Here is a 13,873-nt window from a genome sequence, read left to right as displayed (position 1 = left end):
CTTAAAATTTTTCTAAAAAAGAGGTTTGGCGAGCTTTTCTGATTCAATTCACAATGTTTTGCTTTATGATAATTTAATGTTTGTAAATATTAATTAATTTTAAAAATCACCACTGTTTTGATTTTACTATAGCTACTTATCTCACAAAGTTTCGCAGCAGTTTTATTAACGAAATGAAAAAATTAACATGACCGGAATGAAAGAGGGAAAACATCTGTGGTTGAGGTTGAGTGTTTCCAGCATAAATGCATGATAATGTTCTTGTCAGGAAATCAGAAAACCAGTAATGCAATAAAAAGCGGATTGTTTCAAGAAATGGTGTTTCCTTGCCTTATGGTTAATATGATTTCATTTCAATAAATTTAAATCTCATTCATGGAACGATTCTTTTTATATACAAATTTTTAAAAAGCTCGAATTTTGAAGCTGGTGTAATGCAACATTGTCTAACTATTTGAGGTTCGATTCAGCAGCGATGAAAAGAACAGAGTCAGATTTCCAAAGTTGCGAGTGGCGTGACCGCAGGACTGAGGTTTGGAGCCGAATCGAGTGGAGCACGCGCCGCTGCTGCATTGTCTCCTCTTTTTCTGTCCGCTCCACAGCGCGTTGTTGTGCGTAACGAGCAACATTAGCCGGACGCAAAAATCATCTCGCTTCAGAGTTAGTTTGTTTTGGAACTAAAATTAGTCGCCGACTTGAAGCGGCGAAAGTGCTCTAAGTCTCGTCTTGGCGCGTGACTCACTTTAAAATAGGTGGCCGAAAGTATTTTTGAAATTCAGCGTCACGCATTTGCTAATGACGTAACACATCGGTGTTTTAAAAGTAGCCGCGTTGGAATTCTGTTTGCATAATTATATTCGGCAGCAGCAGGTAATTATCCCATTTTATTTTCAGATTCTCTTACCTAACTCTCTATTTTAAATAGACACGAAATATAAATATTAAAAAAGCTTCATCAGCGATTTTTTAATCTTCATTCTTCAATTTAATCGCGTGTCTTAAAATTGGTTTAAGTTGAAGAACAAATTGAACTGCACAATTTCTCTTTCTTTTAAGGTTTCTTTTGACACTGTGACAAAAATTTTGCTGAGACACCAGTTTTAAAAAAAGATTTTTGTTAATAAAAAATTAACAAAACTCTATAATACCTGCTATAAGAAAAAATCATATGCTTAATAGTGCAAAAAAATTCATAAATATACGAAACGATATTATTTGTACGTTTATTTAATTTAAAATTTGCTTTAATGTTGCGCATTAAATTTTATTCACAAACTTTCGTTTAATATTAAAAAATGCAAACGACGAGGAATACTTCAAATATCTCACTTCATCGCTTCCATACCATTTTCTCTCCTCTCTCGCGTAAAAGGCACAAATTTTATGCGGCCCGCTTGACTTGACGAATATATAAATCTCGATCACTCACAAATTGCGCCACGATGTAATTTTGTGATGTGAGAAAAGTGGCTGGTTAGGCGTGCCCCCCTTGTGAATTATCTCTGGGAGCCGGCGAGAAATTGTTTTTCCTCCGCGGCTGCGGGACCCACCTGCTCTCGTTTCGTTATAACTATACACATTTCATACGTTAAACACGTATTCAGCCCCTCGGCGTGAAAATTTTGTCTCCGGCCTGCAATCAGCGCACACACTTTTCTGGAGCTCTCCTCACGTGTCACTCGTTGTCAGCATGTACTTTTCGGATCAACGCGCACTTGACACGACAACGCGATGCCCGCTGGCCACCCCTGCACCGTATCATTATCGCCGACACTCGGAAGCTGCTCCAGTGTGATTATCATATTTTCCAACCCTGACTGCAGATCATAGCTCGTTGAATGAGCCGCAGTAATTATGTTTTGTAATATCTCTGGAATAAATCAAATTCTAACTCTAGAAATAATGCTTGTCCGTCAAAGAAAATTAAATTCTTATAAGAATTTTCTAAATTTAAAAAAACTGTTGTTCAATTTATATGTGAAATTTCCACAGCTAGGCCAATTAACGCTGGCATTTGAAGCATTTGAGGAGTGTTTAACAAGCTGGATTCATCCGACCGCCAGTTAGAAGACGTGGAAAATTGAGTCTCGCGCGGCGAGATAAAAGTTCTAAGTTTAGCACGCGGGCCAAAAATATTGTGTAGTGACTTCTAAGTGTTCTAAATCGGTCGCCGTGACTCCCACCAAATGAAGTTTGCCAGCGTGGGCCCAATTATGCACCGCACACCAGCTATTTTTACCACCGAGAGTAATATTTTGCGCGCTCATCGACGGCCAACACACGCACGCACAAACGAGAGCGATCTTCAAGTTGGCCGAGAGGAAGGGTGTCTGTTTTCTCGTCATAATTGGCTTTTTTCATTTTGTGCACTGCTATTGCCAATTAAAATAGAAATTTATCAAACAAGCCCTATTAGATGTTATTTAGAATGTATTCTTAAGTGTGCTGCTAAATTAATCGAGCAATTTTTGATTGCATTTAATTAGAATTTTGATTTGAATTTTCTTTCCGCATAATATTATCAATTTTGAAACTCAGGTGAGGGAATTCAGCACGCACTTAGTCTAAGAACAGTTATAGTTATGATTCATGTTGTTAATTATGTTCTTTCTTGTTGTGAGTAAAAAAACACACATAATATATCAAAGCATTCAATGCTATAGCAAATCCATCGTTCTTGATAGTTTGAGATAATTTAATTTGGTCAGGTAGGCTTGATTGCTAAAATCGATCTTCAAACTAATTAAAAGTTTCTAACGATCAAACCAAAAGATAAAACAACAACCAGTAATATCCCACTAAAGCCCACCGTGAGAGTAATAACCTACAATAACTATAGGGATTTAGCAGATTAAGTTTACAAAATAAATATTAAATCAAACAAATTTTTGTTCTATTAATGTAACTACAGTTATTAGCCTGTGATGGTTCAGCAGCCGTAGAAGAATAATATAATAATAAATTTTATTTCTTTTATTTATTCATAGAAAAATAACGAATTAAATTAACTCATGAGAGGCAATCGCGTGTAAATAGTGGACCTGTGTTATAGGGTCGCGCCTTATTTGCACGAATGGACGTAGGAGTTGTTCCAAGGAAGGTAGATAGAGCCACACTCCACGCTCGGGCCAGAGTGGGACAACAGCTGTTCGTCGAACTGTGTTTTAGAAATAAAAAATGTAAACAGATAGAGTGGACTGCTGCACAATACGTTCACATTTTTAATCTCGGTGCTTCTTTGATTGGATTTTCACTACGCACGCAATTGCCTACGCTTTTTCATCACTCTAACGATAATAATTAGAGAAAAAGCAGGTGGGTGTGCATTGCGTGTCTTGTTGACATTCTCTATCTAGGAGAATGATAAACGCTTTCTACTTAATGCATTATTACGTAGATCTGGTTTAAGATATTTTCAATTTATGTAATCAATTTGCTTTATTTCTAATACGTACCTTCAATATTACCTCAAAATATTAATTTAATTTTTTACAGCTCGCTAAACTTGAGATGGAGAATGCGCCGCTGAATAAGGTGAATAAAACGACTGCTGTTGAAAAGGCTATTTATAATTTTTGGGCAGCTTGAACTGAACTCAGTACACACTATTTTTTGCGTCTTGCGAATGATTCAATTCAGCTGTGTTCTTGGTTCTTGATTATCCTCAGAATTTATTCTGAAAAAAATTCATAACTTTTATAGTTTGTCGTTCTCAATTGTTCCTATTTAGCTGTTAAAATTCGCGCATGGATAATCTTAAGACACTCTTGAGAGAACTTCGACCCGACTGTCATCAATTGGGAATTAAATTGCATCAATCTCTTAGCAGTAGTTACAAATAATACAAATTTATATATATTCAACGCCATCACTCAGACAAATTTAACATTGTATGTACGTCCAGTGTTAAGCTATATTTCAATAAAATAAATTTCGCAGGCTCACTATCAAGCTCGATGTGCGGCTAACCACTCAGACGCAAAAAGGTACAGCAAAGCTGCAGAGTGCCACAGGGCTGCTGCCGCACTAATGGATGAAGCCCTCGAGTGCACCAACGAGCCAAAGGCGATCGAAAGCCTGACACTGCAGAAGAAGTACCATCTCAGAATGGCGGAATTCACCATGTAAACTGCAATGGGGAAGTCCTATAGTGCAATATAACAATTTTTCCCTAAATTTCAGTGAGAATAAAATCGCTCATGAGAAAATGTTGAAAGATCAAGATCATTGGCAGCAAAGCTATTCGCAGGTGAGACCAGTTCAGAATCAGCAAGAAGGCTCTAAACTGCACAAGGATATCTTCAGGTAAATAAAATTGGTTTTTAGTTTTTGTCAAAGATAATTTGTAGACATTTTCCAGATATGGCTCAAAACGAGACTGAACGCCGATTAAATTATTTAATTTTATGCTCACTGATAAATTGATTACATTAAGAAAAGTTGATATATATATATATAGCGCCTTTATTTTTTCATTTTATCATTTTTCATTTGACTTTCTATAAGATCTTAAATTTGGGTCTATGATTTACAAATGGTAGTATGATATGTTTAAAAGAAAATTTTAACTTGAACTTTCAGTCGCAAAACTCCCAGGATTTTTTATTGTATATATTGAAATTTCTATAATTTTGGTTGATTTTTATCTAGCAATCCTGCTTTTAGCATTACGCGTAAAAGTCTGGTGTAAGTTATGGTTTGTCCTGTCTCTGGTAATTAACAACGTATGATTTTATGAAATTTATCAAGTAAGCATGTTAGATTTTAGTGCAGGGAAATTTGTGAATTAAGAAACTGGTTTCATAACTTGATATAATCCAAGCTTCACTTATTGATCAAAACTCTTGCCAATGCACCGCAGATCTAATTCTATATTTTGCGCTTGAAAATACCAGAACAATGGAGGAGGCTGACTCGCTGATGGCGAACCTGCTTCATAAGGATGAGTCTGCGGCAGAACCTGTGAAGGAGGTGTCAGAGCCAGCTCCGATCAGAGGCATCAAACATCCCAAGGGCGACAGCATGGTCATGGAGGAGCTCAAGACGCTGACGCAGATTTTGCACAACCAGGTGAAGCAGCTAGTTAATCAGCTGGACGAAAAAGACAAGGAGATTGGTACCCTGAGGAATCATGTGCATATCCTCGAGGAACACTTAGAGGCCTGCTTCAACGCAGGTCTGACCACGACCCCCGCCCCTGTCAATCCAGTGCCAAGCGCCATACGCACCACTCCCAAGACCGAAGAGACTGACTTCATTGACACCAGAACGCTGCCTGTTTTGGCCCCTCTCGAAATGCCCAATTTTGACTTTTCGCTAATCGGCAGCAAGAGTGACAACATCACAAGAGGCGATGATGATGAGGAGACATTGTGATTAGTGGCAATTTCAAACTTTGATTCTTATGAGGAACATGTGAGGGCTCATTTTGGTTAATTACGAACTTGAAAAGTTTGTGTTCTTCCCATGATGAACCAATATAACTGATATTATGATGTCTTTTCGAATTATGGAGATACATTTTTATTGAAATTTTAGCTATAATCAAAATCTGATTTCAAATCCAGTTTTAGTTCTTCGAATTCAATATAATGAGACAAATCAATTGATGTGCCACCTTTGATCTTTCGAGAAGTCCATAATTATTTTGGTCTGGGACAGAAAATTGAGAATAGCTTATTCAGAGGAGAATTGCTCAATTAACTTTTTAACCTAGCTCCTCTGTGGAACCAAACGTTGGGAATGTTGAAAAACTGCTAGAAAATTTCTGGCTCATTTAAATTAAGAATCAGCTGTCAGGAGTGTATGGTTTATTGCTAAACGATTTTGTCATTTGGTGTTCCAAATTCCAAAGCCCAACATACAATGAGGAAAAATGCATTGATAGAATTGTCTTATTAAAATGTATCAATAGAAAATTTATTTTAAAAAAATTGAAACACTAAGTCATTTTCTATTTTAATCATAGCTCATAGCACTGTCAACTGGAATATTTTTGACCTGTGGACCTCGTTTATACCACAGGTTTTATACCAGCTTGAATCAAATCAAATTTTAAGAGAATCTATGCAGCATGTTCCTTGTTAGTGTCCTCATTGCAATTGTGGACCCTATTGTTCCTAGGTTCGTTTTTAGTTACTTTTGGGCTGACTGTCAATTCTGGGCCAATGTGATTTTTTTTATTATTAACTCTCTTAATTGAAAAACATATTAATACACTTTTATTTTGCACAAATACTTTGATTATATTTTTATTGCCAGTATCTCTTCCAAGCTAAACAATACCCACTGACAAAAGTCAACATGAACACATTAATCAACCATTTATTGAGAGACTCGTTCAAACGAAGCCATAACTTCTTTCTCCAACGCCTCATCTTCAAGAATACAGATAGACACTCCTCCCTCAGGCCAGCGACTAGTGAAGATTTCAGACGCTTTCTGCCAGCACGCGTAGTTTCGTTGCAAAATATCAATCAGAACTCTGGCTTCACCCATCAAACTTCCCAAAACCCTAAAAAATAAGAAGGTGATAGTGGCAATGATTTTTACTCTGAAAGCACTAAATTACTACTGTGCGAGAGTTAAAATAATTCTCTTGCATAACAAATAGTCAGATCAGACAGCAAAAACAATAAGAATTCTAAGCATTCTCAACACTGCCACCAATAGTTTATATCAGGCTAATAGCAAAAAGCTCAAATATATCATCAGATAAATTTAATATTTAAAAAATTTACTTCTATAATCTTACTCTAGACTCAAGTTATGAAAAAAATCAGTGGTGCTTCAAACTGTAGCATGTCAAGTCTAAGTACCCCAGCAACAAAGATTATAAAAATTCTTTTCCACAAAATATAGAACGCATTTCAATTAAGGGGCATAATTGATTTCTATAAAAAAGCCTTACTTGTAAGTTGGTAGAACAATATCATCCAAAAACTGAAGTTGGAGTTTAGGAATGCATGCCTTCTCGCGATCCATCATTTCGATCGGCTTGCTGCCCTTTTCCTTTTCCTGGTCGCCTTGGGTGAAAAACTCTTCGTAAACTAGAACCTGCGAAAGCAAACGGAGTTACGCTTCAGCTCTTCAACACCTACAATCATAACACATACAGCAGTTTTCTTGGAAAGGGGCCAAGCCTTGGTTTGGTCACTGAGATCACAGCAGGTCATGAACAATGTGAGAAGGAGTTTGCGGTGATAGTCATTGTCCTTGTCGAAACCAGTTGTCACCAACTGATTGTATTCTTCAACTATGCTCAGATGCTTGGCCAAATCGGTGCCTGAAAACAGTTGTAATTTATAATTCATTGTCAGTCATTTAGAACTAAAAAGTTAGCCAATTTTGCAATGCGCAAAAATTAATTTCTGGTATTTTTAAAAAATATTGGATCTTTCCGCATTTTACCAAAATTGGCTTCCAAAAAGGTAAAATATAGCGTCATACAAGACAGAGAGTATGAAAAATGAAGTTTAATTATTATAAATGAATTATTTTGTGAAATCAGAGATACTGAGTAGTTTTTTATTAATTACTTTTTGGTCGTTCAACATTGAATATTAAATTTTTATGTATATTTTTTTTTAAAATTAATACATATGTTTTGGTGGAATAATTACGCAAAATCACGGTAAAAAATACAAAAAGTGTTTTGCGTTGGTGTTTTTCCCGGAAAAATGCAAATTTTAGCGAACTACAAGAGATCTAAAACTTACCTAAAATAATCTCTTTAATGAGGCAAAGCATTTGTTTGTATTCATCCTCAATCAGATTCTGGAAAATGTTGCACCCATCTGTATTGAGGATGCGAATGGTCTGCGTAAGGTGATGCATCTGTTCAATTAAAATTTAGCAGTAATTAAATAACTTATTTGGAAGTATTTAGTTTTATCACTACCTCCATGACGGAACCAGCTGAACTGTATAATTCAGCCAAGACGGTGTCAGCTTTCACTTGAAACGAGTTTGTGGTCCCTCGATGGTCCAAATCGTGGCAAATACAAGAAAACAGCAGCGCCAACCCCTCCAACTCCCTGTTGGTTCAATGTAAATTAATGTATCATAAGCACCAAAGAAAATTTTATATTTATCTATTTTTTTTAATTTAAGTATTTTGAGTTTTTTAAAGCGTGTCTTAAGTAATTTTATTAGCTTTAAAAATAAAAGAGGCCTTTAACATAATTAAAATTAGAGAATTAATGCAAAAGTAGTTCCACTTAAGCATTTTCTAAATTTTCAATTTAGATAATTGCATGAAATTCAATAATATGTGACTTTTAACGTGGCGTAATCACAACATGGCCCTGTGGGAGCGGATACGGTGGCTAAGACCCATTAATATAACAAGTTGATTGAATGAAATGAACACAAGTGCCGATTTCCAAGAAACGGAACACAAGGAAAGTGCATGGCAGCTGCTTCTAAATATTGATTGGAGTCCAAGTTTGGGGGAGCAAATATTGCCTTGCTAATAATAGACGCACTTTGACATTATAGGCGAAACGTGAGACTATTTAATTTGGCCAAACAAGAAGCCGCGACAGCGTGCTAACAACGATATTAAGAAAGCGTGTCTCTTACGTCAGGTAGCCAAGCTCCATGGGTTTCAGGTTCTTCAGTAGCAAAAAGGCAAAGTGCGTGACAGAGAAGGCGTGCGTCCAGTTGTGATATGGCAAGTCCCTGTATCCCTTCTTTGCCAGCAGCACAGCTCTTTGAAACGCAAATATTTACTCGTCTGAATTAATTTAAGTGTCGCGGTTTTACTTGGCGAGGACGTCCCGTCTGATTCTCCATCGCTGGGTGAGACCGAGGTCATCAAACATCGCTAAAACTAAGGCGGGTGTCTCGTCGTCCGGAATGTCTCTCGGGAAGAATTCAAATGAGCAGAACTGCTCATTGAGTGTAGGCACAGCTGTCTGGGCCAGTCGTAAAATATCTTCAGCACGCACCTGTTCCAAGAGTTAAATCAACGCACATAGGACATCAGTCAGGCCAATTGTGGTTTTAAAGACTTGCTGATCAGATTTCATGTAAATTTAGACAATTTTAAATTTAACAAAACTCTCCAATATTTGTAGCCCATACTTATTACGTGATTTTTAACTAAATTTGAAATTTCATTCATATACTTTCATGAAAAATTTTAACTTTTTAAAAGTACTAGTTTATAAACAAGTTAATCAAGAGTTGATGCTAATTTAGGCTGATATAGGCTCTTATTGATAGGATGTAGTGTATCTGATTGTCTGTTCTCACAAGGGAACATTGTTCTGTATATAATAAATTTATAATATCTTATTTTTACCTCCATGTGGTACATCATAAGCTCATTACAGAGTTTGCTCCTGGACTGTTCGTCTTGGACCTTTTTGTACATGAGACTGCTCATTATACTGATTCCGCAAAAAATACTGAAAGCGGTGGCTATTTCCTCGTCAGCTGCGGTGAACTCAAGGCCATTGATTTTGTTGCAAAGCTGGGCGACTCCAATAACCTGATTTTCATTCTTGATAGGGATGCACAATATATTTCTGCAGCAGATAGAAAAAATGTCAGAGCAACCAACAATATGATAAATTTTTGTTATTTGAACTCTTAAGACGTACATAAAAAATCGTCATACTACTCTTAAAATTATATAAAGAGACTTTGAGCATGCTATGTTCTAAACATCCAATTTAGTCAATGTTCTTAAAGCAATTGAAATTTAATTTCAAATCTTCCAAGCACTCAAATATTACCAACTCAATGAATCCTTGGATTCCTTGCAGTAAAAGTTCCTAACCTATTGACAGATGTCAATCTAGGAAATGAGAACTCCTTTGTTGACTAGAAAACTACTTCTTGTTTGTTTGGGACAGAAAATACTGATTAAAAGTACCTAGTGACAAAGCCAGTGGACTCATCAATGCCTTTGTAGAAAAGGGGATGCGAGTAGGCGTCTTGGATGTTGAGCAGCTCGCCTTTCAAGGCAACATGGCCAGCGATACCCTGGTTTATGGAGATCCGGACTTCCTCGCAAGACTATTTTAGGGCAGGTTTAATTGAGAAAATAAGGGAATGATTTTTAAAAATTGCCTCATTTTCACCCATGGTTGGGATACCATCAAACACTTTGGCAACCAGTTCATTGTGTGCATGGTCCAAGAGAAAGAGAGAACATCTCTCTGCATTCGTCAGCTTTTGTGCTTCCATCATAATCTCCCTCAGCAAAACATCCATGTCACCTGTAAGATGGGATAATATTTGGATTTTATTCATTGTTAATTGATTTTCAGTCATTATTTGTTGGCTTCCAATCAGCTTCTTTTTTAATATAGATTTATACTTTTCACTCCAGTAGTTTAATTCAACACACCATTTTTTTGTAATTTCCTCTTGCTCTCTACTCTGCACAATCAATAGCATTGCAGCGGACAGATATGCATATTGATTGTGCAACTAGGTCACAGATATTTCTTTTGACAGCTAGCTCTGCATGGCTAGCCTTAAAAATTTCAGCCAGTAGAACCGCACACAAGATAAAAAAATAAGCGCGTTATGCAGATAAAAATTTTCCTATCTGATATTTCTAAATTCTCTAGCCTGGCTGTCGCTTATCTTAGTAAATGAGAATGAAAAACACCAAATAATATTTTACATTATTATTGGTAATATATTTTAATTAACTGCCTCTAACCTGATTCGGAGGCAAACTAAACAAACAACAGTCTAACAAGGAACAAGGAAACTTTTAGGATTCAACGTTTAAGTTTTTGGCGATCATTAAATTCGTGTAGCATCCAACGAGTTAAACGATATCACTGGGTGAAAACTTTCGATTTGACGGAGTTTACATAGGATTTAACATAGGAAATATTGCAAGATCAAATTATTGATCCAGTTTTTACTCGATCGTGGTGATATTTTACAATCAGACTACTTGACGAGAAAAATCGATCGATGGGACATTTTATACTTTCCGGAAAGATTTTTGACGGGAAATTTGCTAATGGATCGGCTTAAGATTGTTTTAAAAATTTCTGAGCTTACTACCAGGACATGAAGTTTATTTTTTTTCATTTAAAATTTTTTATTATATATACATTTTAAAATGACAAATTTGTTTCGTAGTTAATAAATAATACACATTTTTTTGGTCAAAACATGTTAAAAAAATAAAGTTTTATCAGCTTTAAGAATATGTTTAGTTTTTAGATTAACCATTAGAAACTTACAACAGCTCAGAACAAACCTTCGTGAGAAAATTTTAATGCTTTCTGGAATGTCAAAAGTGACCTACCGTTCGTTTTGTCTCATTGAAAATAGTTAACAAACCAAAATTACTCTTTTGCTAAAACTATATTTTGAAATGAATGCTGAAAATTTATACACCTTTCTTAAAAATCTCCAAAAATAATCCAATCGGAAAATTTTATCTCTGCACATGGTTCTCATCCGAAAATCTACACAAATTCAATGGCTTCGTCAAAAACTAAAATGTTGAACCTTGAGTTTCCTTGTAAGACCTCTAAATTTGACCACCGAGCAGGGTGTGCTGCTACTAAAAAATGGTAAAAAAAAACGATTTTTTATACGGGGTGTGCGTTGTTAAAATTATCAATCAAGTGGATAAAAGTCGACTAACTAACCTAGGTGGGTAAATAAATTCTTTGCAACGGTAAGAAGTGACTGGCACTGGTTCTTTAGTCTTTTCTCCCTTTCATACGACATGGTGTTGATGATAATGCCGAGCAGAGTCCTGCAAAACCAGAATTCGCTCAGGAGGAGTGAGTGCAGGGGCCGGTTATAGTTACAAGCAGCAGCTCTCGGCAATGCCTATCAGCGTGTCTGGCAGAGAGGTGTCAGGGAAATCGACTAGGCAGACAACAAGGGAGGCCACCTGGCTCTCAGGGTGCCGAATACAAACTGAAAGATACGTCTCCGGTTCAAAACCCAGCAGCTGGCTCAGTTCAGAAAGACTCGCTGCTGGAAGGTCTGCCAGGCTGACTGGACTGGAGACACTGGCCAGCCCCAGGACGTGTGTGCTTAGCTGCGAAAAAGGGACAAACGTTCAAGAATTTATATTTTATTGATAGGTGCATGGTGGCGTTTCTCATCTCCCAAAATATTTAGTCTACAAGCGATCAAGGAAAATAAAATAAATCACACCGGAAACCTCATTTCCTGCGGCAGGGCTCGGTCTGATATCACTTGCACCAAAACTTCTCCGATGTCCGCAAAAATTGGCGCGATAAGAACGCACTTGGCGCCGCTCTCTTCTTGGAGCTAAAATTGGCGCAAAGAAGTCCTGGTGAGTGCAATATAACGCGATAATATGCTAACTTACAAATGCATTTATTTTAACTTGCAGCACTTTTGACTCACGCTCATGAAGGGAGGCACACAGCCCCAACAGCCGTTGTGGACAAGTCATTCCGCCTGAAAAATAAAAACCTTTTGAAATCGACAATAGGGGGCTTATTAACAGATCTGAATTAAGGGATATTATGAGCTTCATTATCTTCGCAGAAAAATTATGATACCTTAACCATAACACTTAAAAATAGCTATACAAAAAATTAAAACTTGCTTTATTCAAAATAATTTAGACTGCAAAAAGGTGAAACCTGTCGACGTAAAACCCAAAGTCAGGATATATAATCAGTTTTAAATTTTCGCATTTTTCCAAACGGTTTTAACAAATTATGTATTAATGGTTTCTGCCTTTAGGTTGATTAAATGCACGACATACAATTGTGTGGAAATATTCAAATAACTTTAATCTAGAGAAGATTAATTACTAGACACCTAGCAGATTGTCATTTTTTAATTTTGAAATGGATTTCTTTTGATCAAATTTAAAAGATTATGAATCACACATTGAAGTCAATTTTATCAATAAATGAAATTACATACATATATTTGCAAGAAACTAGCACTATTAATAATGATAGAAAAACATTCTCTTCGTCTGCCTTTCTTAATATTAAAAACAAGTTCTGAAATAAAACAGCGTGATAAATTTTCCACCCCATCTAGTAATACACATGAATGCACTTTTCTAAATTAATAGCTATCTAATTTAATAAATTAAGAATGACGAACAACAGGCTACCCCTTTCCGCCTCCTCACCGTATTAAACACCGTCTGCTCTTGATCAAAACGTCTTGGGCATTTGGACCGAGCCACTCCGCGGTGCAAGGCAGGCGGACAACGACTGGACAGTCGCGGAGAGAAGCTGTAGGCCGCGCCGCCTCCTTCCTCTATCTCATCCGAGGGCCGCGAAGAGCGGCGGCGGAGGTTTCTGTTTACTTTCAGAAGTCGATACCACCGTCCTCTCCTCTTTGGTCGATAGCAAGGTCGCTCGGTCGGAAATCAACCCTCCGTTACGGTCTCTTGCTCTTGATCTCGCGGGGGAGGAGCTTAGAGCTTACTTTGCGCCTGACAACATTTTATCTGCAAGAAAATGAGGGTGGAGGTGCTGATGCCCGCTGAGAAGTTTCGAGTGTATACACATGAAAGTGTAAACATTAGCAGGTGGTTGATTCAGACGTCAGTCCCGCGCAAACTTGTCAATGAAAAGATAAGCATGATGACTCGCACGAAGCAGTTTTACTATTTACCACTGTTGAGATATTGTTTATTATTGTCAGTGAACAGTGTTCTCATTTCTTGCGATTTTGACTTTTGACGTGCAAAGTGTGCTGTGATTGGGGTTTGGATTTCAATCGGTTTTACTAAAATATACCGGTTAAATATAATTTCCCATAAAATTAAAATCGGTATTAAAGTTTTTATGGGGAAAATACCAAAAGACCGTGAACGTGAAATTACTGTGGACCTGTGGATAACACTGCAAGCGCCATCGACGGAGAGCTGGAGAACTCG

The 13,873-nt window shown here is 36.9% G+C and overlaps 3 protein-coding genes across 3 annotated transcripts in view; 2 read left to right on the top strand and 1 right to left on the bottom strand.

Moving 5' to 3' along the window:
* The window catches only part of LOC135941521 (2-acylglycerol O-acyltransferase 1-like), a 102,788-nt gene that overhangs the window by 83,410 nt on the left and 5,505 nt on the right, over positions 1-13,873 (top strand). The window lies entirely within an intron of this gene.
* Positions 3,097-6,235, top strand: LOC135941522 (nuclear receptor-binding factor 2-like). The gene is made up of 5 exons (XM_065487127.1): positions 3,097-3,315; positions 3,496-3,534; positions 3,940-4,124; positions 4,183-4,305; positions 4,896-6,235. The coding sequence occupies exons 2-5, from the start codon at positions 3,511-3,513 to the stop codon at positions 5,374-5,376; spliced, it is 813 nt and encodes a 270-aa protein (XP_065343199.1). The 5' UTR covers positions 3,097-3,315; positions 3,496-3,510; the 3' UTR covers positions 5,377-6,235.
* LOC135941518 (cGMP-dependent 3',5'-cyclic phosphodiesterase-like) lies at positions 6,220-13,778 on the bottom strand. Its single transcript, XM_065487117.1, has 15 exons — positions 13,118-13,778; positions 12,332-12,423; positions 12,154-12,270; positions 11,799-12,034; positions 11,634-11,743; positions 10,081-10,229; positions 9,884-10,026; positions 9,308-9,533; positions 8,767-8,951; positions 8,584-8,712; positions 7,901-8,036; positions 7,719-7,836; positions 7,116-7,285; positions 6,911-7,056; positions 6,220-6,514 (listed from the first exon to the last, which is right to left on the bottom strand). The coding sequence occupies exons 2-15, from the start codon at positions 12,416-12,418 to the stop codon at positions 6,325-6,327; spliced, it is 2,142 nt and encodes a 713-aa protein (XP_065343189.1). The 5' UTR covers positions 12,419-12,423; positions 13,118-13,778; the 3' UTR covers positions 6,220-6,324.

The sequence above is a fragment of the Cloeon dipterum genome, chromosome 3 (genome assembly GCF_949628265.1).
Source record: "Cloeon dipterum chromosome 3, ieCloDipt1.1, whole genome shotgun sequence".
In the NCBI taxonomy this organism is placed as follows: Eukaryota; Metazoa; Arthropoda; class Insecta; order Ephemeroptera; family Baetidae; genus Cloeon; species Cloeon dipterum.
This window is presented reverse-complemented; position numbering and strand designations above follow the sequence as displayed.